This window comes from Colletotrichum gloeosporioides (genome assembly GCF_011800055.1).
Source record: "Colletotrichum gloeosporioides strain Lc1 chromosome Unknown consensus_40, whole genome shotgun sequence".
Lineage (NCBI taxonomy): Eukaryota > Fungi > Ascomycota > Sordariomycetes > Glomerellales > Glomerellaceae > Colletotrichum > Colletotrichum gloeosporioides.
In genome coordinates this window covers 202,419-224,107 of record NW_025544685.1, presented here as the reverse complement: position 1 = coordinate 224,107, position 21,689 = coordinate 202,419, and the positions used below count along the sequence as shown (strand labels likewise).

General features: G+C 54.5%; 6 protein-coding genes and 1 pseudogene across 7 annotated transcripts; 4 read left to right on the top strand and 3 right to left on the bottom strand.

Annotated features, from left to right (window-relative positions):
- Positions 1-1,292: 1,292 nt before the first annotated feature.
- On the bottom strand, positions 1,293-3,602 carry GCG54_00005100 (uncharacterized protein; the record flags this gene model as incomplete). The annotated part of the gene is made up of 3 exons (XM_045405132.1): positions 1,293-2,459; positions 2,513-3,061; positions 3,123-3,602. The coding sequence occupies 3 exons, from the start codon at positions 3,600-3,602 to the stop codon at positions 1,293-1,295; spliced, it is 2,196 nt and encodes a 731-aa protein (XP_045264896.1).
- Positions 3,603-4,741: 1,139 nt separating this feature from the next.
- GCG54_00005099 (Annexin A7) lies at positions 4,742-6,221 on the bottom strand (the record flags this gene model as incomplete). Its single annotated transcript, XM_045405131.1, has 3 exons — positions 4,742-5,038; positions 5,100-6,133; positions 6,188-6,221. The coding sequence occupies 3 exons, from the start codon at positions 6,219-6,221 to the stop codon at positions 4,742-4,744; spliced, it is 1,365 nt and encodes a 454-aa protein (XP_045264895.1).
- Positions 6,222-8,500: 2,279 nt separating this feature from the next.
- On the top strand, positions 8,501-9,826 carry GCG54_00005098 (uncharacterized protein; the record flags this gene model as incomplete). The annotated part of the gene is made up of 1 exon (XM_045405130.1): positions 8,501-9,826. The coding sequence occupies one exon, from the start codon at positions 8,501-8,503 to the stop codon at positions 9,824-9,826; it is 1,326 nt and encodes a 441-aa protein (XP_045264894.1).
- A 719-nt stretch (positions 9,827-10,545) lies between these two features.
- Positions 10,546-10,842, top strand: GCG54_00005097 (uncharacterized protein; the record flags this gene model as incomplete). Its single annotated transcript, XM_045405129.1, has 1 exon — positions 10,546-10,842. The coding sequence occupies one exon, from the start codon at positions 10,546-10,548 to the stop codon at positions 10,840-10,842; it is 297 nt and encodes a 98-aa protein (XP_045264893.1).
- Positions 10,843-12,061: 1,219 nt separating this feature from the next.
- On the top strand, positions 12,062-13,779 carry GCG54_00005096 (uncharacterized protein; the record flags this gene model as incomplete). The annotated part of the gene is made up of 3 exons (XM_045405128.1): positions 12,062-12,529; positions 13,270-13,566; positions 13,618-13,779. The coding sequence occupies 3 exons, from the start codon at positions 12,062-12,064 to the stop codon at positions 13,777-13,779; spliced, it is 927 nt and encodes a 308-aa protein (XP_045264892.1).
- A 1,715-nt stretch (positions 13,780-15,494) lies between these two features.
- GCG54_00005095 lies at positions 15,495-17,237 on the bottom strand (annotated as a pseudogene). The gene has a single exon. A coding segment is annotated over exon 1 (1,743 nt).
- Positions 17,238-18,855: 1,618 nt separating this feature from the next.
- On the top strand, positions 18,856-20,560 carry GCG54_00005094 (General alpha-glucoside permease; the record flags this gene model as incomplete). Its single annotated transcript, XM_045405127.1, has 2 exons — positions 18,856-19,860; positions 19,940-20,560. The coding sequence occupies 2 exons, from the start codon at positions 18,856-18,858 to the stop codon at positions 20,558-20,560; spliced, it is 1,626 nt and encodes a 541-aa protein (XP_045264891.1).
- Between the last annotated feature and the right edge of the window lie 1,129 nt (positions 20,561-21,689).

Sequence of the window (21,689 nt, the reverse complement as noted above, 5' to 3'; positions counted from 1 at the left end):
CCCCCGTCAAGCACGCACACACGGCACGCGGGACACCCTCCCATCTCACTCACCACCCTCATCTCAAAAGCCGGGATGTCCCCTCGGCGCGGGGTTCACATAAGCATCACATCACCTCACCCTCTGCACAAAACCTCCCCAAGCTCCCCGAACCTCATGATGATCCTACACTCTACCAGCCAAATCCCCCCCGTTCCATACATTCCAGAGCCTGGAACTTACATAGTACTGCTATCAGTCCCCTCCGACACACAACCATCACCGCAGTCACAACCCGCCTCAACTCCAACGTCCGTCCACTCGAGTTAATGCACCTCTGTCACCCGCCAGTGCCAGTGCCAATGCCACATATCAAATATCCCATCCGCCGGACTACAAAATGCAAATAGCACACAGGCTTCCTGCCGGGGCGCCACCACTATCCGCGCGGTTGAACTGACACTGAAACCACCCCTGCTCAGCACCGTCCGATCGCAACCCAGCTAACTGACATTTACACATCCAAACCGTCTTACTCCTACTGGGCTCTCTCTACGTATCCGTGCATTGTGTTATTCCTCATCCGTGCCTCCCGCGCTCTCTCTGCTGTATCTGCCATTGCCCCGTCCATCAGATCAAATCATAAAGAATTCTCCGATCTTAGGCTCAGATTTAGGCTCAAGGATTCCATTTTCCCAACGCTCGCCGGCGATGATTCCAGAAACACAATGCTTCCCTCAAAAACTTCCAATCGGCTCTGAGTCATCGGAGGATATAAAGAACCACATGCCAACTCCCGTCATTTCGGCATGTCAAACGCAAGGCTCCCTCCGACGTCCGGCGAAGGAGGGGCGATCAGAGCTCATGCAACTCCAACCCACCCCCATAAACATGCCGACCCTGCATCACTGACGATCACACATCACCTCGCATGCGCAAACAACGCGGATAAAGGTCTCCTCTAATCTTGTTTTTTGTCCTGCTCTGCAAAAAGTATATCACTATGCTAAGGGTCCAGACCACTGCCGCGCAACTCGCAGGGACCTCCTTCTCTTGGGGACGTCCGGGTAAAAACTGCAAACCTGCAAACATGCAAGATGGATGATGGATGATGATAAAAAAAATCAAAAAGAAACCCCTGATAACTGGTCCTCCCAATGCTCAATGCTTTGTCGAATGCATAAACGCCGCCGCCTACCCGGCAAGAAAACAGATGCATCCCGACTCCTACAGTTCGGTTGAAAAAACGCCCCTGCTCCCATCATGTGAACAACCCACCCCCGGCATCGTCGCACGCCGTCCTTGGAATCTACTCATCGCTGCTCAGCCCTGAGCCCCGGGCCGTCCCCATCCTCTTCTGTGCCAGAGTCCGAGTCCGAATCCGATGACTCACTCTCAGAGCTACTGCTGCTGCTATCGATCTCAATGGGACCGTTCATCTGCCGCAGGAGCTCCTGCGCCGTCATAGTCCCGCCTGGTCCCTTCGTCGGCGATGTCTTCTTGGCGGGCTCGTACGTCTGCACGCGGTAATTGCCCTGCTGGAACGACGACGTCGGCTGCGACGACCGCGGCGGCTGCGACGCCGTCGTCGGGTCCTCCGTTGCCGCCGTCGCGTTCGACCCCGTCAACCCGCCGCCTATATCGGCCACAGCAACCTGCTTGATCGGCGTGCTCTGCGAAGGCGGCTCCTGCGACTGTGTGATGCTCGCGTCCCCGGCGCCGTTGACGCGCGCGCGCTTGTCCGCGTGTCTGTCGGAGGAGGCCGGGGTGCCCATGCGGGGAGTCGAGCCGTAACCCATCGTCTCCCGCTCGGCTTCCATCTCGGCGCGGCCGCGGCGCTCCCGAAGCTTGATGCCATACTTTTTGCGGATGGTGCTCTGCTTGCAGGCGAAGGAGTTGCGCAAGCTTGTGAGCTTCTTGGTGGTGTCCTCCTCCGTGAGGCCGAGCTTCTTCGCATCGGCGATCTTGAATTTGAAATCCTCTTCGGCTCGTCTGAGCTCCGAGAGAAGAGCCTCGATCTGGGGCCCCGTGAGATGGGCCATATCTTTCGCACGGGGGGTCCCGAGGGGAGCCGGTTGGTTGCTGCTGGGGAACGATGATTGGGGTGTCGATGTCGGGACTTGGGATGTCGGGCCTTGGGACATGGACTGGTGCTGGGGAGTCTGCACCTGGGGGACTTGGCTGGGTGCTGGACTTTGACTTTGGGAGGCTGTGTAGTATTCAACATGTGGGCGCTTCTTCGAAACCATTCCTGGAGCCCCGGGAGCGGAGTAGGACGAGGCAGCAGCTCCTGGGATGGTCTTGACATTCTGGACCATCTCCTTGGAAACCGGGCCAAAGTCGCCGCAGACCTTATTCATCATGTGGTACTGAAGTCCCGCGTGTCCGTTGAATGACTGGCCGCAATGGGGGCAGAGAAGAAGATGATCGCTATTGCCGAGGGCAACAAGTGGTCTCAGGCACAATCTCTTCTTGACATGCTATAGAGAGAGTTAGAGGCGCTTTGGGGTAGTAATTAGGGCAGGGAACGTACATGAGTCCACGATTCAACGTTTCCAAAGATGCGATGGCAGAAGGTGCACTCCGGCCTATCCATATTCTCGGGCGCCTTGGGCACAACCACATTCATGGGATTCACCCTGTGAGGGGGTGGTGCGGCTGCTTGAATGGACGCCGGCGTCATGGGCTGATGGAAGCCAACTGGCCGAGCCGCTGCCGCCGCCGGCGGTGGAGGCGGAGGCGGGCCGGGTGCAGGCGGCCTCTGCATCGAGCTCTGGGCGGGAGCGGGAGGGATAACGTGCTCGTTCTCGACAATGTCGTTGGCGTCGTACCCCAGGCGATTTGCCCGGGCGAGGGCATTAACGAGGCGCCGGGCTTCGATCTTGGGCAGCCGCGTGACGAGAGCCTTGTCGAGGAACTGGTCGCTGGCCTTGCCGAGGATGTTATCCGCGAGCTCGTCCAGGTCTGCCGGCTTCATCCAGCCGACCAAGTCGGCCTTTCCTTCCGAGACTATGCGTTGGCCAAAGTCCCTGATAGCTCGTTTCAAGATGCCATTGTCTGCACGGTGCATGGCGACGTTCATCTGGGTATTGTCAGCATGTTGCTAAAACACTGGAAGATCGAATCATCGATGGTATACGTACGATGAATGCCATGTGGTAGTGGGAGCCCAGAAGACACTTTTCAAAGTTGTCTCTGACTGCTCGACGGACTGCATCCTCGTCACACTCGGCAATGAGTGTGCACAGCTTCGTGTAGTCCTCCGAGAACTTCTGCGACTTTGCAATCTCCTCCGATACAGGCGGTTGGCCGTTGCTCAAGGCAGGAGAGGCCGACTCCTGCACAGGTTTGGGCACATCAGACGAGATCTTTGGCGGCTCTCCAGCCGCCGCCGGATTCCCATTCACCGCCGGCTGTCCTGGCACCGGAACAGACACTGGCGTTTGCTTTGGCGCAGGCGGCGGCGGTGTTGGAGCAGATGGCTGTTGCTGCGGCGCATACGGGAAGTTGGGTGGTGAATTTGAAGATGCGCCTGCACGGTTCTGGGTGTGTGATGCTGCGCTCCCCGGACGAGAGCCGTTCTGTTGCGGGGCGTATTGAGGCAGCTGCGCGCTCTGCGCCATGGTCGATGCCATTGGCGAGAGACTGGCCGAGGCGGGGTTGCCTTCTTGGCTGGAGGTGAAGCTGGTGATGTAGGTCCTGGTGGTGGTACCACGTGACTGACACGAGATCGAGGTGCGTTGGATGTCACCGCACCAAAGTACTCGCTGCAGGACGGTCACAGGTCGAGGACCGATTGCACCTGGCCGTGCAGACGCAGCAGAATAATTATCACGATTTGACGCGTCGCAATTGTTGTTCAACGCGGTAGCAATCAACGTCCGTCACCGCAAAGAAGATCGTCGTGAGAAGCACGTCGCGTTGAGTGGGTGGGTGCGGCGCGCGGGCAAGGAAGGGGGTCCAGTCGAAGTGGTGAAGAAGGCTAAGTTAGGAGCGCTACAAGAGGGGGGGGGGCTCTTGCTAATTAGGTAGAAAAAACTTATTAGCGTCAAATGTTATAGAAAAGCGGGGCGTTATAGAGCGTCCAGGAAAGAGCAGGCGCTATAAGCAAGTCGGCAGGAGCGGACCTAAGGCAGCACGGGCCTGCACATTTAAACCTTTACATAATCCATGGAAGGCCCTATTGGAGAAGAGCAGGGAGACCTGCGGCACAAGCGAGCAATGCACCCAATCAAAATGGTTCTCTAAGTCGATGTGTCCGGAAATGGACACGCCTTGAAAGTCTGTATTTTTAGATGTATTTTGGCAGAGCTTAATAAAGACTACAATTTGGGGCGCTATTCGACGCGTCGTACATGCAAAATTGGCCTTCTCCGGTTGCGCGTCAATGACCTGTTTGCCTGGCATTGCTTTCACGCGGGTCTCAATCGTCTTCTGGCAACTGTATCTGCATGGCTCCATCGTCTCGAAGATGTCGCTGCACCGGAGAAACAGAAGTTTATGGCTCCCAGTAAGCGCGAAGCATTATTCTGGACCAAGCCCAGCATCATCATTACGGAAATAGCTATTGGTAAGCATACTGGCCATACCCAGACGTCCCGCAAAGTCGTAAACCAAACCCATTCATCAAACGACTGTCTGCACAGCCGCTCCATAAGTATCCCATTCCATCCCAGTCTCATGCCAGGTCATTTCGTCCATCCATACTTCCAGTTCCCGGGGGTATCAGCCGTATCCAGTCGTCACACACGCCAACACGCACTTAGATCTGCTCGCCAATACACGCCAGCATGAGCCGCTGGTAGTCGCCGCTCGTCTCGCCCTTGATCCTGCTCGCCAGGCTGCGGTTGTACTTGGCCTGGTACGCCCCCTTGACGTTGGCCAGGAAGTTCTTGTCCCAGTGGAAGCGCACGACGCGCGCGACGAGCAAGTGGTCCTTGGTGCCGAGGCCGGCCATCGAGTCCTCGAGGAGCTTGGCGGCGTGCATGTACTTGTCCACGGCGTGGCGGAGTTGGAAGAGGAGCGCGTCCTCCATGTGGCCAGAGAACTCCTGTTCGTCCTGGTCAGCATTAGGATTCCGCTGATAAAAAACACAAACTGGGGGAGTTATGTAGACTTACCTTTTTGATGACGTCCTCCAGTTTCCTCCTGAACTTTTGCTCGTAGGCCTGGTTGATGGCGCGGATCTGGTTGTCGTTGCGCGTGCTGAGAATGCTGCACACCAGCATCTCGTCCGTGCCGATCTTGCCCTCGGTGGCGCGGTACAGGTCCATGACGTCCTGGTCGACCTGCTGGGGAATCACTGGCGCCGAGTCCTCCGCGCGGTTGGCGCCGAGGACGATGAGGAAATGCCTTTCCGTCTTCATGCTCAGGTCGCCCTTGACGTCGTCCTCAAGGCGGCGCTTGAAGGTCTGCTGGTAGGCGCTCTTGATGGCCTGCATGTCCGCATTAGAGCGGCCAAGCAGCACGTCGTTGAGCACGCTCTCCTTCGTGCCGAGCCCGTCCATGGCTTCGAACAGGTTGTAGATGTCGGAGCGCAGCGGGCCGCGCGCGACGGACACCATGCCTTTCTGGAACCAGCTGCTCGTCTCCTTCTTGATGTCCGTCTCGAGGTCACGCCTGAAGTTCCGCTGGAAGGCGTCCCTGATGGCCAGGATCTGCAGGGGGTCCTTGGTGGCGAGGCAGCGGATGAGCGTCTTCTCGTCGGTGCCGAAGCCCTTCATGGCATTGCGGGCGGCCGTCGCGTCGGGCGTGGCGTCCCAGTTGATGATCTGCGGCGGGCCGTAGCCGACGGAGGCGGGCGTCGGGGGGCCGTAGTTCTGAGGCGGGGGAGCGCCGTAGGACTGGTTCGGGGGCGGGCCGGGGGGTGCGCCGTAGCCGCCGGGAGCAGGCGAGTGGCCGCCGTAGGGCGACGGGGGGATCGGGGGCGGTGCGCCGTAGCCGCCGCCTTGAGGCGGGTATCCGCCCTGTGGAGGGTACTGGCCCGGCGGAGGGCCCTGAGGGGGGTAGTGGCCACCTTGAGGAGGATATTGGCCGGGAGGTGGTTGTTGATAGTAGCCGCCCTGCTGAGGGGGAGGATATTGGCCGCCCTGAGGAGGGTAGCCGCCGTAACCTCCCTGGGGAGGGTACTGGCCGTAGCCCCCGCCGTGCGGCTCTGGTCTGGTGGTTAGGCGATGGCTGAGGACATTGGCGGGAGGGTGGAACTTACGGGCGCCGTAGCCGTGCTGGCCTGGATAGGACATGGATATTTCGATGCGACGCGTAGAGTTCAAAGGAGCCGAATTGGCGATGTCGGGAGAATCGGCAGGTGGAATGCTGCTGGAATGCGGGAAAGTTGCGTCACGTAGGGCGGGGTAGTGGTGATGATTGCGGGGCACAGAAAAGCTGCGAGTGTTCGTAGGCGGAGGATATGTGAGATGTGTAAAGGAATCGGAAACACGGCTTTGGCAAGCTCTTGGGGATGCTGGGCGGCTTTATTTAAGGTCTTGAACCATCCGTCTGCAGGATAGGATGCGAGGCGAAGGCGACGGACCCGGCGTGCGTGGCTGTGAATAAGGTAAGCTACCTAATAAGGTGTAAGGTAGGTAATGGTAAGAGTAATTGCGTGTTGGGATGTTGGGACTTGGGAGAGGCTTCCTTCCCGCTTCCACTCCTTCCACGAGACGGGGTCCGCTCTCTTCTGTTGGTCCGGCCCCGAATCAAAACGCGACGGGGGAGGAAACGGCTCGAATGGAAGCAGCGCCTTACGGGGATTAGACGATGAGCTGAGGGCCCGTCGAGTAAGCTTCATCAGGCAGCATTATTGGGCCATTTTAGACAGAGACATGGATGACGAGGTGCGAGGTAGCGCCCAGTGGTGGTGGAGGGTGGCTTAGTAGGCACGCGCCGAGCAAAAAAAGCAGTGAAAGGGCCCAACGTCATTGAGAAAACCAAACCGAGCTCTCGGCGCGGCCTTGGGCTGCAGCTCCCGCTCCACAAACATCACCAATTGTTTCCTCGCACGAGCCACCCCGCCCTTGTCGAACCCTGCCGAGCTGCTGAAGCGCCACAGACGTGCGTAATCTGGCGGAGAGGCGTTGCACAGCCAGAACGTTGTCGTTGTTGGTTTTTGGTGGTGGAATACGCGTGTTTGTGACTCTGTGAGGCATGGTTGTTGAATCATCATGGCAGTGATGTGTTTGGTGATCTTTCGCTGCGGACAGACCAGAGGAGACAAGAATCTGCCTTGTGAGGTGCTGCACCGCCGTTGCAGGTCAAGCATGATCAACGAACCGTTCAACGATGCGCTGATGCAAGCTTGGGCCAGTCAATGCACGGAGGATTGCTTGCAGATGCTCAGACAGTGGGCGAGAACATTGCGAGAAGAACGAGGGAGCAAAGAGGCGACATGTTCGTGACGCTGGGCAGGGGGCAAGCCACAGTCTGCTGTGGCGCTGCTCTGTGCACAGCCACCGGTCATCGCCGGTTCCTGGTTGAGGTCGACTGGTCATTCTCGAGTTAAGCCCGGCCACCTTACTTAATCGAATACATGCTTATGTTATCCACCCCACATCATGATGTTTATGTCAGCATCCAGGAACACACCTCGAGAATCCACCATTTTCATTCTGAAGATTCAATGCTCACAATATGCACCCAGTCCACTGCGACTACGCATCTGCCGTCACTAGGTTCACGTTTCACTCTTGCGTCCGCCATCTCCCTGACTTGTGGGACGTTATTCCGTCTTCTTCCAAGGCCTAGACACTCCTGTTCAGCCGAGCAGCAGCATCCGTCGAGAACGCGGTGGCTGGGAAACCGTCTCCCGCCGCCTCTCATTGGCCAGCCCGCACCCGCCTCGGCAGACTAACCGATCCAGCCAGCGCTGTCTTGCGTGCTCGCCCCCTGTGTCCCCCCCGTGGCCCCCATCCTTTCAAGCCTGTGCCTGGCTCTGTGGCGCCTCTCTTCCCACCTTCCGTCCCAGCCAGCGCGTGGCTTCACGGGCCACCCCCGCCTACAGTGGACAGAGACCCCTGGCCAACCAGCAGCACTGGTGGAATTACCCCTGGTGACCCTGGATTCGCTCCAAACCGCCTTGGAACAAGAAACCACCACCACCACCACCAGAGTTGCGTCCCAACCACCAACATTTCCATCGCCAGCTTTTCTTGCGTGTGGTCCCTTTTTATCGCCCCTGGCCCTGTGAGCAACCATCCGACAAGTGTCTCCAGCCATCTGCGTTTGCTAGTGCACCGCAGTAAAACCACAATGGCTCCCGCTCCCATGTTTGCTTCTTCTCCCGTCCTGTCCCCTTCCCTTCTGCTTCTCCAGTTTTCTGTCATACATTGACGCCAGATCCTCTTCCGTGATCGATCGGCAGCCGCTTCTCCATCCACCGTGCGTCCTGTCTATCTGTCTGTTCCCGTCCTCCCGCCTGTCTGCATCTGCCAATTGAGAGCTTCAACCAGCAGAGCAGCAGCAGCACTCCAGACACCTAACAGCAGCAGCAGTGGCTGTTTGCTGCCTCTTGATCATCATCAAGATGCATCCTCCTGCCTCCCTCACCCTGCTCCTGTCCCTATCCACGACAGCAAACGCTTTCCCCATCCTCGACTTCCTGCTTCATCCCCGAGATAAGCCAGCAAAGTCATATTCCGTCGTCAACGTCGAGGGAAGTCCCAGCACCGGCTCTCCCGATGTCGTCACCATCACCAAGGAACCGGCCCAGGTGACCGTTACCGAGAGTGCCAGTAACCCCGTCACTCAGATCTCGTCTGCAGTACAGACGACAACGACCACGTCCATCATCGTGGTCAACGTTGATGGGACAGACGCTCCGACGACTGTGACCATCACCCCGACCCAGAAGCCTGCCCCTGAGCCAACATCAATACCACCAACAACAACACCGCCGCCAGCTGCTCCTCCGTCAAGCGCGGCTGCCCCCGAGCCACCAGTCTCATCATCAGACGCCCCCCAGCCGTTGCCTTCATCAGAAGCTCCTGAGCCATCGTCACCTTCATCCAGCACTCCTGAACCTGCTCCCTCGCCGTCTGCCGAGCCCTCGTTCTCATCAGAGACTCCTCAGCCGTCGTCTGTCTTGCCGAGCACTTCTCAGCCTTCACCATCATCGGAGGTCTCTCAGTCATCTTACTTAGCGTCAAGCACCCCCCAGCCATCCGCGCCGGCCTCAAGCACCCCTTTGCCATCACGCTCATCCTTCTCGACAACTTATGAACTGTCGAGCACCGTGGAACCAAGCTCTAGCCCGGCACCGATTACATCCGTCGACCCTTCTACGCCTCCCGCTGCACCGTCCACTTACACATCTGAGGCCCCTGTGTCCTCTTCACCCACGACGACCTTTGCCCAACCAAGCATTCCCAGCAGCAGCGCTCTCGAGGTTTCTTCATCGCCAGTCGTGTCTTCTACGCCCATCGTTGTTGTGCCTCCTCCATGGACAGAGACCCCGATCATCCCAACGTCAGCTCCCGCGACATCGGCAGCAGAAATCCCACCCCCTGCCCCAACACCATCCATCAACTCGACATCGTCAGTTTCGACACCAACTACCTCATCATCCCCTGCTTGGACACCCAGCCCGTCCACCAGCATGAGCAGCTTGCCCACTACCCAGCCCGATGATACTGCCGCCCCGACCACCTGGGCCCAAGAGACGACCACGCCTCTTCTCCCGTCAACCTTGCTCACCAGCATCGTCAGCGTAACCACCTCCCCCTCTCCCATCCCGACGTTTACCACCACCTACAACGACGGGTACTGGACTCACAGCTACGACGACGGCTATTGGTCAACCAGAAAGTACCCCGACGGAGAACCCACGCCCACTCCCGCGCTTCAATCATGAAGCTTCTCTTTTTCCTTTTTCTTTTATAGACGACGACTGATTATCAGACGATCCCCATGTTTCTGCATGCACGCGCCACGGCGCTATTGATTTTAACGCGTAAAGGAGAAAAGATTACACGTCTTATGGGGCACACGTACCTACTAACGAGACCTGAGAAATGATGGTTATATTCAGGGCGAAGCCGCCTTCTGTGTGTGTGCTGTGGTGAAAGGGGATTAAATCAGCACCGACCAAGAGCTGGGAACGCGCTGTCATCATTGGGTTTCCTAATGTTTAATCACATAGAATGTAAATAAAACATCACAAATCATTACTTACTCTTCGCTCCACCGATATCAATGTGCGTCGCCTCTCAGTGCCCTCCTCAGACCGTCAACTTGTTTGCTCAGGGCTTTCAGTGAGCTATCACCTCCGAGTCCGTGTAATTGAGACATTGCAGCTCACAAAACTTCCCGCCATGAAAGACACTCTCCAGCTCCCAGGCGAGATTCCCCCAACAGCGACTCCTCCCCGTCAAAGAAACCACAACCCGAACCCGCGACATTGGCTGCCACCCAACACATGGCCAAAACGTGGACCTCACGAGCGACGGAAGCCCATAAAGCCTTAGCTCCCGTCATGTCCTCCTTCCAGAACACCAAACACCAGTGCCCTCTCAATCATCTGGCCCGTACTCATCCTTCATCCACAAATCGAGCAACACCGCACCTTCAGACATGGAACCCAACGACAACACCAACAACCTTCCACACAGCTCCCACAGCCGCAACGACAACCTCACGCCTGCCACCACCAACGCCACCACCAAGCCCGACCCGCCGCCCGGCGTCGTAGCCGGCTCCCTCGCCATCTGCACCGCCTTCGTCCTCTTCGGCTTCGGGGGCTACTTCCTCTCCCGCTGGCTGCAGCGGCGCCGCGCTCCGCAGACGCCGAAAACCCCGCCGGGGTGGACCCGCCAACAGGTACATGGCGTGGACAGGACGGCGAGGGGGGAGTTTGGGGGTGCTGTGTGATGGTGAGTTTTGGTAGGCATGTGAAGGGGATCAGACTGACAACTCAGCCAGTAGAGATGTCCCCGATATCGTTGGCTTTGGCACATGGGACGCTTCGGTGCTGGGAATCACGAGCTTGATGTCATCGTTGGTAGTGAGTTGGGATATCGCGGTGTTTGCCTGAAAATTGGGGGATGCCGGTGGATCGCGAGGGATTTGCTTCCGTATATATCCGGTCAAGTCTTTGGGTTCTTTTCTGTTTGACAAGCCTTGGATATGCATAAATTGTTTGTTGTCTAGTGTACTCGTTGCAACTCGCGATGCTGGGGTTGTGATAGGTCGGAAGGGGGCTGGTAGCGTTGAGGCTAACGCAGCTAGAGACTTGGGCGACTCAACCAACTCACGCAACTCACGAACCGGTTCGTGGTGAAGTTGGCATGTGTTCATCCTGAAATGACCAAAAGAAAACTTCTTACTTGCCAAGTTTCATTAACTTCCCATTCACAGTCGTGCTTTTAGTCGGGTTCCTGCAGGATCATAGAGCTCTGCAACATCTTCAGTCCATGGTGCCGACTATCCGTGCCACAACGGATGGCTTTCTCGCAACAGTCTCTGTAGGCTAGGCCGCCCGCTAACACGGTGTAGTCGGACAGGCACCTAAGCTATTAGTAATCGACTACGGCCTGATTTCTCTCATACATGGTGTTTCCTGCACCTGCCACCTTAGCCACACGCGGCTGCAGAATCCGCCCTCTCCTCGGCGAGCGAGCTACGCCTCACGACCCAATGACAAGGCTACACGTTCATGAGGATATGTAACAGCTGACAGCGCAGCAGCTGGGATATCCCGTCCGAACAGCTTCGTCCGAAGAGAGTCTTATCGAGACGGGCGCGAGCAAACACTGATGAGCTGCAAATTTTCGAGAAGCACATGTCTAAGTGAGGACGGCGCATGCACATGGGAGGCTCATGTCATGTCTCAGCTATCATGCCATCATAGTCTCGTCCTGTGTCTACCTGGACCCATTGGCTCGGGAGTTGGCCCGCCAAGCTGAGCACCTCTGCGATGAAATATATAGGACTTGCGAAGGTTTCGTAGGGCTGGTCCGCGGCATGAGACGAACCACCCACCCTTCCTCATTCCTCGCACCGAGTCCTGGAGACCCGACTTTGTGGTTCATCTCAACAATCACACCCACCAAAACGCAAAGGAGTGCACACCACACCCTACTCTTCCAAAATGTCCCCCCAACCACACTGTGGCCGCAAAAGCGCCCTCCTAACCCTCCTCCTCTTCTTCACCATCCTCCTCCGCCTCACCGCCGCCGCCCCAGACCCATCCCCCCTCAACACAACCCTCGACATCTCTGCGCTCTATCAGTCCGCAGACGCCGACTGCGTCGGCTACGAGGGCCAGTGGAACTGCCTCGCGGATAAGTTTCAGCGCTGCACGGCCGGCAAGTGGACCGCCGCACTGTCGTGCAGCGCCGACGAGGGCACGCTTGACAGCAGGGACACGACGACGACGACGTGCTCGCCGCTGGGGAGGACGGATCTGGTCGAGTTCGCGGGGGAGTGCAGCGCGGCGTGGGGGTATGGCGGCGGCAGTGGATGGGGGAGCGGGAGCGGTGGGCGGTGTAATAGCAATGGGTGCTATTATGGTGCTGGGGCGAATTTGACGGTTGAGAAGTGGGTTTATGCGTTGGTTGTTGGTGTTGTTGTTTTGGGGTTCTGGTGAGAGGGGGTGAGTGGTGGTGATGTCTGAATAGTTGCGTTTCGGTGATGGAGGAGACTTGCCACTGGTCTCGGAAGGTGGGAGTAACACATAGACGTTCGCTGGTCAGCCTGTACGGTATGGTTCCTTTTGTTTTCAAAGCAAAGTCATTGTCTGTCGACGTTGTCTCATTTGTAACCTCATACAAACAGCATATTCATACGGATACAAGCCGATCTGCCAGAAAACACTCAAGTGCCGAACACATGGAAGCTACCACCCATCGTGCAGTTGGTGTGGTTGCTTCTTTCGTGCAACCGAAAGTCCGTTATCTTACCTTGATAATGTAAATAGAGAAGGATCATGGTGGGTTAGGGTATGCCAGTTGAAGCTGTCGATAGGCCATAACTGAATCATACCCACTAAAGTTGAAAAACTGTTCGCTGGCAGCAAAATCAGTAAAGAACTGAGCCAACGGAAATAAGAACTAAATTTGAGGCTGATCGTCTGACATCAACTCGGTTATCCGGAACGCGGACGACGGTCCACAGATCGTCCCCCCCGAGGCGGGTTTGCGCTATCGTGACGTCACCCCTTGGCGCATCACCGGACCAGGTTTGGGAGCGATGACATCGCATCAGCTTGTGCATCCGTTCGAATATTTATATTTCTTACATAGTTTTCTCTGGGAAGACACTTGAAACACAAACACGTCTTTCTGGACTCCTTTTCAGATTCAAAATATACCCGAAACATCACTCAACATGGCCGCCAACACCAACACCGCGACTCTCGACGCTGAGAACGCCTACCAGAGCCCTACGGTTCCCGCGACAAATGATGTAGCTCGCACCAACACAACTGCGACCACTGGAGCCGGCGTCGGAAGCACGGTGGGCAGCAATGCTCACGTTGCCGGCAACCCCGCGACGCACGCTGGCACTCACGCACCAGTCGGCGGCGGAGATGCGCCAACGACGCGGTCTGGAGGCATCGGGGGACAGATCAAGGGCGCACTCGCCCAAGGACATGTCAGTAGTTGGCAGCGGATCGTCGAGAATCGCATGACTAACAGCAGGTAGGGCGTTGGTGAGGTGCTGAGGGGCAAGTTCAACTCAGCGGTTGACACTGCGGCCGGCGACACCGCTGGGCAGGCCAAGAACAAGAACATCGCCACCGGCGGAGAGAGGGAGTTTGCGGGCAAGGACTTTGTCAAGAAGGGTACCCTCGACAAGGCACTTTGAGTTGAAAACCCGGACGGTCACGATAAGTAGCGTTTGCGTTATGATATACCCACAACATTGAGTTTGGATCTGTACCTTGAGAACCCGTCAGAGAGAATTATTCCGGAGAAAGAGGATTCTTCTTAATATCTAATTTCATGGCCCACGTCAACGTTCATTCATGTCCAATTTTGCCCATCCTCTTACATCATGTTCCAATGCACAAGAAACAACGCATTTACAAATATTTCAACCATGGACGCACCGATCAAACAGCCGGACGGCATTGGTAAGGGTCGAGACTCTGTCAAATCCATTGGTCTCGAAGACTCCCCCTTCGCAAAGCTACCATTGGAAATTCTCTTCCAAATATTCAGCAACCTCCGCCCACACGGTCGCTTTGTTCTGTCTCAGACTTGCAGAGACCTTCGGTATCTCACCCATACCGACTGGATGGCAACATATGCTAAGTTTCCGCGGGAGATGAAGGTGGGATTCTTGGCGGATCTTACCTACAACCAACCGAACCGCTGGCTATGTACGATTTGTATGAAACGTCACGGCGTCCGGGACTTCAGGAACATCGAAGAAAACTTCTATCGCGAGCTGCCCTGCCTGAGAAACCAGCGGAAAGGACACATGACCCACGCGCGCATACAGCTGGCGACGAAGGCTGTTCGACTCCAGCACCTGCTCACCAGTGAGCTCCGGCCGGAATCCCTGCTGAAGCCCAGGTATTTACCTCAAATTCGGTTGTCCAGTTACATGTACGAACCGCTTCTGAAGGCGGTGCCGAAGGTTGTGGACGGGAGGTTTCTCCTGTTTGTCGAGTTCAACTTCGTGTGGGACAAGCGGCAGGAAGCACCGGCGCCGACAGATCTTCTCGAATGCCATTACCCATTTTGTGCTCACCTGGGAACAGATGCCCGCCATACTGGCCACCGTGGAAACAGATCTCTCTTTGGTTCGAATGCCGATAATAAATATTTTGAGCAGCTTGTGGAAAATGTTACTTTGCTGAGGCACGTAGAAATCGTCAATGGTCGTTTGTCTCACCGGGTTGAAATCCGTTCGCCTGCTTCCCCAGGCGCCGATTTGATGGGAACAATCGGCAAAGCCTTTAAAAAGCCTGGACAAGAGTGCAATGATCAGTGCGATATCTGCCTGACTGACTACAGTATTCGGGCCGAGGCAGGCAGACTGATATGCCGAGCTTGGATCGACTACGGGACTGGCGATTCCCCAACGGACGATGAGTGGCAGGTGCAATTTGGAAGCGAACTGATCATACCTCACAAGGCTGGCAGTGTGAGACAAAGATACGAGAAACAGAGTTCCGCTTTCAAGAGACATGCCGTAGAGGGCAGCATCTTTGGTTGAGGACCCGAGGAATTGCTTAGCATATCATTCAGAAGATTTGCCTTGAAATGATTAGAATTGCGACTGGATGAGCTTGTGGACTTAGATGATCAAGCGAAGCCCGGGTTGTCGCCCTCTGCAAAGTCATGGATGCCTGCTAGAGGGAGGCTTCACTTAGGATTCCTTTGCCGACACAGTAATTAAAACAAAACATAGCAGCGCAGGAATGTCTTAAAAGATATTGTCAAATAACGACAAGCTGATGCATGAATTAGAATAAACATCTAGTCAATACTGCCATGTTCCCCTCCATTGATCTCTGGAGCACTCTTCTTTTGTTGTTCTTCCTCTAGAGCGTTGATCAACCAGTCGTCTGCCTACCAATTGGCATAAACTGTGCCCTCATATGCTTTTAGACTGATACCATCTCTGTCGATGCTCTTCGAGGTGCTCCCAAGCAACCTTTTCCATCCATCAAAACTAGGTCCCAACTTCAACACTTGCTCTCGATCGGAAAAGTTGAGCAAGACCGCCGCTGTCTTCCCATCATAGCTCGTCATGGTATATACGTATACATCCTCACTGCCATCAAACTGACCAACTGTGTCGAACCGACCGTAAACAAACACATCCTTCTCCTTGCGCCGCATGTCCAGCACCTGTCTCCAGTATGCCAATACACTATCCTCGTCATGTTCTTGCTGCTCAACATTCCACTCGTCGAAGTCGTCATTGACGCGCATCCACGGCTTGGAGCCGTTGGTAAACCCGCCATGCTTCTCTGCCGTCCACTGCACGGGCAGTCTTCCGTGATCTCTCGCCTTCAGCCTCATCTCCCTCATTACGTCGCTCATATCCGCGTTGGGGCCGCGCTTCTGGCGCACACTGTCGTAGTAGTTCTTCCCTTCGACATCGATGTAGTCATCGACGGTCCACGACTCGGGCGCGTTCGCCATGCCGATCTCCTGTCCCTGAAGAAGGAATAACGTGCCGCACAAGGTGCCGAGATGCGTCGCCAGCATCTTGGCCGCAGTCTTTCTGTATCGGGGCAAGTCGGACGCGTATCGCGAAAGTGAGCGGCCAGAGTCGTGGTTATCCATATAAATCGCATTCCATCCATCGCACCTAATCATCGCCTTCTGCCACATACCAACAATATGCTTGAGCTTCGAAAGGCGGAAGTCGTCGCGCTCGTACTTGTGGTTCGGCCCAAAGTCCATGTCGACGATGTCGCCTGTAAACAGCATGTTCAGCTCGTGCCTGTCCCTAGCAACGTAAGAGGCCACACTGGCTTCGTCCTTGGTGAAGCCTAGCTCCCCGACCGTCATGCAGTTATACTTGTCGAAAACCTTCTCCCGCATCTCGCGGATGTACTCGTGCATGCGCGGGCCGCTGGCGTAGTACAGCGCTCCGGGCTGGAACTCCCTGTCCGGGAACGCGACGGGGGCGTCGGGGAGGTCGGGGTGTTTCGACATGAGGTTCATGGAGTCGATTCGGAAACCATCGGTGCCCTTCTCTAGCCAGAACTCCATGTCCGCGTACGTGGCGCGGCGCATGTCCTCATTAGCCCAGTTGAGGTCCGGCTGAGAGGGCAGGAAGAGCGAAAGGTAGTATTGGCCTGTGTGCTCATCCCAGGTCCAGGCACTGCCGCCGAACAGGGAGGCCCAGTTGTTGGGTGGTTTGCGATTTCCATCTGGGTCGAACTTGGGATCCCTCCAGAAGTAGTAGTCTCTCTTGGGGGATGCTCGAGAGGATCTAGATTCGCGGAACCATTCGTGCTCGTCGCTGGTGTGGTTGACAACTAGATCGAGGAGAACTTTAATACCCCTCTCGTGGCAGCCCTGGATCAACGTCTCTGCATCTTTGATTGAGCCGTAGGGTTGGTGAATCTCCCTGTAATCTGAGATATCGTAACCCATGTCATTCTGAGGGCTCTTGAAGATGGGTGAAAGCCAGATGGTGTCGGCCCCGACCGACTTGATGTAGTCCAGCTTCGAGATGATACCAGGAAGATCACCTAGACCATCTCCATCAGAGTCCAGAAAGCTGGCTGGGTATATCTAATAAACGACAGCTTCCTTCCACCACTCGCGCTCAGGGGGACTGTGCGTTGCCGGCATGACTGCTGCGATGGCAAAAAGAAGACGGAAGAAGTTGAAGGACTGGAACTCGAATCATCGAATACGGGAATCAGTGGACGTAGCGACGGCTCTTATGTTCACATTGAGGCTCTTAGCCGGGACGTCTAATACCTAGGTACCAACATGCGGTCCGGATCCCGGCGGGGTAGACACGGACGATGGGGTTTGCTCGGGTGAAATTTCGAGGCTCGGACGGGTGAATTATGATTCGTTGGGCAACGCCACTTCGCGGAGACTAGCGTCATGGCCTTCAACATGAGCATGAATTTCGGCAGAAACAACACCAAACAGTTCGGCCGTGGGTGAACTTCAACTTACGTGATTTTGAAGATCGATCTGTCGTTAGAATATCCGCAATAAATCACATCAAAATCCTTCCACTAAGACTCAAAACAGGTCTCGCTGAAATTTTCGGTCATAGAGGCCAAGATCTGGATCATTAAGTTGTCACTTGAGAAAGTGTGGCTTTCGGGGCATCGCCGATAGCCTTTTTTCAACATACTAGTTACGATTGGAAGGGTGGTTTACAACAGCGTCAATGATCGGTTCGAACATTAATAGCAATAACAACAATAGGGGCAACAGGACTAACGAGGATAGTTATGGTGACAGTTATAGAGACGAAGGCAACAAGGACAATAGAGACGAAGACGACGACGATGACGGCGACGACGGCGACAAAGACGACAGCAGATACGACAGCAAGAGGGGCTACAACAGAGACCACGGCGTCAATAAAGGCGAGGTAGGCCATTTGTTTACCGAAAAAATGTACGAAGACGCCTGAATATCAGAAGGTATCCAGAAGTTAGCAATATCTCAGGCTTGATACGCACTTATTCCATGCATGTGGTAGAATTATGTTTAGTTGCAACTCTTGCGACAACCCCCTTCACCACCATCTTCCTCACTTTCACCGCAAAAGCCGGTGATAAGTATTCGAAGACATCTGTCATCAGAAAGCCTGGATGCTGAGGATCAAACCACAGAATCATTCTAGGGTCTCGCTTCTATGCATCCCGTTGGAGCACTCCTTCGATCGTGTCACGAATTCGCAATGGGATCTTTCGACAATGCAGGATGTGAATGTGAGATAACCAATGACAGTTCAGCCGTGCTCTGCAATTCAGCGATTATTTTAGCCAATGGTAATTCACCCATTTCTCCCGCAGCCTCTTTGCAGGGATCTTAACCAATCGAAATTCAACCATTTCAGCCGAAGCCACCCCATCGGGAATGCCATGGGTATGCTATGAGGTACAGCATCGCCGACTTACACAGACGATATCTCTTCTTTCCACAGAGAAAACCAACCTTTTTCTCTCTCTATTGCGAGAAGTCCCAAATTCTTGGAGACGCTAGCGATGTCTCTCCAGGAAATCTCCTGTTCCCCGTGGGGACTGGCACCATACCTCGTGCCGTCGGGGGTGGATCGGAGGCCGAGCACCCAGAGGCAGTGTCTGTGTAAGAGGCTCAACGGAGTTGATATAAATCGTCGCTGTTTCTCGTCTCTTTTCAGCGACACCCTCTTCATGCGCCCGAAACATCTCAACAAACCCTAATCTTTCTTATACCCTCCAGCTTTAAGTAGCCCTTCATGGCCACCAAATCGACCGAGTTGGCGATAGCCAAGTCTCCTTCTGCCAACCACATCGAAAAGTCTGGTGCCGACGTTGACGAGGCACTCAAGGTCACCGTCGACCAACCAGACCTCACACCTAAGCAACAGTACCAACGTCTCTGGGCCAACCTCAAGAAAGATAAGCGATATGTGTTCTGGGCTCTGTACATCATGTCCCTCGTCTTCGGATGGGGGTATGATTCTGGTCTGTCAGGCGTAGCTATCGCCTTCCCTGAATTCCGCGAGGCCTATGGCAACTACTACGCGGCAGGAGACCAGTTCGTTATTCCTGCCCTTTGGCAGTCGCTCTGGAACGCGGCAAGTACGATCGGTCAAGTGCTTGGCGCTTTCCTCACCGGTCAGTTCGCCGACTATACCGGCCGAAAGGCCGTTCTCTGGACCGCCGTTATTCTATCCTGGGCGGCGTCCTTTGCCCTCGTCTTTGCCCCTAGTCTCCCTATCCTTTTCGTCTCGAAGCTCCTCTTGGGACTGTCCGTCGGCTTGTCGACAGCCACGCCTCCTCTATACGTTACCGAGAACGCCCCGGCCGCCCTCCGAAGTACACTCAGCTCACTCACCAACGTCGTTATTGTTCTTGGCTTTTTCCTTTCCTCAATAACTGGGTGGGGCTCGTCGAAGATTGACGGACCCTGGAGTTACCGCCTGGCGTTCGTCATGACCTTCCTCGTCCCGACATTATTCGCCATCGGACTGCCGTTCCTACCAGAGTCGCCGGTCTGGTACGTCAAGAAGGACAGAGACGACGACGCCAGAAAGGCGATTCTAAAGCTTTACGGCAAGAACATTGACGTAGAAGAGCGGCTCCACTTTATCAAGTCCGAGTTGGAGACCGAAGCGGGCGAAAACACCGCCGCCAGCCAAACCAGCTGGAAAGCCATCTTCACGAAAGAACACCGATACAGAACTCTCGTTGCTGTGCTCGGTTTGCAAGGGCAAAATTGGAGTGGCGGGTACTTTGCGGTTCGTTCAAACTCAGTCTATTTCGTGATTTTTGAGGTTGTGGTGGTGTTGTGGTGGTGATAAAACTGACTGGGCGCAGAACACATACCAGACATACTACTTCGAACTCATCGGCCAATCGGATCCCTTCGGACTTACTGCGATCTCTTCGACACTGCAATTCCTCTCTAACTGCGTCGCTGTCTGCGTTTCTGATGTTCTTCCTCGTCGGAAGTCCCTCGTTGGGGGTGGCGCACTGCTATGCTGCTGGTCGATCATCATCGGTGGCACGTCTCTCGCTGGGACGGCCAACAAGGCAGCAAACATGGCTCTGCTCGCTTTCATGATTACATGGTCCATGCTCTACACTGCTACAGTCGGATGCTTCGGTTGGGCAGTCGCTCAAGAGACTGCGTCTCAAGCGACGAGACCCAAGACGATCGCCTTCACGCTCGTATGTCAGCAGCTCACAGCCCTCTTGCTGTCGTCGGTCTTCCCCTACTTTATAAACCCGGATCAGCTCAACTGGGGCGGAAAAGTCATGTTCCTCTTCGTCGGCGCCGAAGTATTCATCCTCGCCTTGCTGTTCTGGTTCCAGCCAGAGACGAAGAACAGGACCTACCAGGACATCGACTTCCTCTACGCGAATCGCGTCCCTCCCCGAAAGTTCGACAATTACGTCGTCGCGGACGGTGTTCTTATTGAGAAGGCACGTGCTTGAGTGTATGAAGCCGCCACGGTGCAGCATACGGCGGAGTGTGCTCCGAAACATCGCTCTCGGTTTAGATCTGGTATTATTGGTAGCCACATGTTAATGGGAAGCTTTTGATCCTCATTGTCGATGGGCAGAACTCGCCCTCATTTTCGCTGAATAGTGAATCCAAATTTGACTCGTGGGGTAACCTCTCTCCAATCGGAAACCGATGCGCCAAGTCTAAATCTAGACCCAAGACGGTCTAGACTTTAAAGGGGGACCAAGCCCACCAACCCCAGGTTACCATAGAATCTCGTCCAAGTGAGAATCCGCACCCCCCTGCCCCCCCACCTATACTAACCCAAAACACCACCTTTTCCGACGAGAGTACTACCCCTCGAAGCCCATAAATCAGGCCTTTTTAGTAGGTAGTAAGTCTCCCTCCTCTTATTATTATTCCTATGCGATATAGCGATTTTCCCTATTTCTTACGATACTATACTTATCGCGTTTATATTAAGATAGCTATAGTGTATACTTTTAGTAATAAGATTAATCCTAATATTAGCTTAGGTCTACCTCTCATACTACTACTAAAAGTATAACCTAAGCCTAAAGTTATACCTCACTAAGAGAAGTAGTATAATATAATAGAGCTATACTGCTACCTTAATTATACCTATTTTATATATAAGTAGTACTAGGTATTAATATTCTTAGAGTACTATTATATATAGATTAGGTTTAGCTAGAAGTAATACCTCTATAAGGGTGAGAGCTACTTTAATAGTAGCTACTATTAACCTATATATAATAAGGCTATAATATAGTTTTTAATACCTATAGTAATAATCACTTAGTAGTATTTAACATACTAAGAGATATTTAACTTAGGCTTATACTGCCTTATATATATACCTAATTTCCCTACCCTTAAGGCTACCCTATATTAACTATTCTTAGATTAATATATTATAGCTAGGATTATTACTACTAGATAGTTCTACTGAATAGCTTAAGACCTATTTAGGTATATCTATACTACTACTAGCGTTTTAGGTCTTTTTACCTTTTTATATAGCTAGTTTAATAGCTTCTACTACTATTAAAATATTAGCTACTATAGGCTTACTAAGTAGGCCTCTAAGTTACCCTC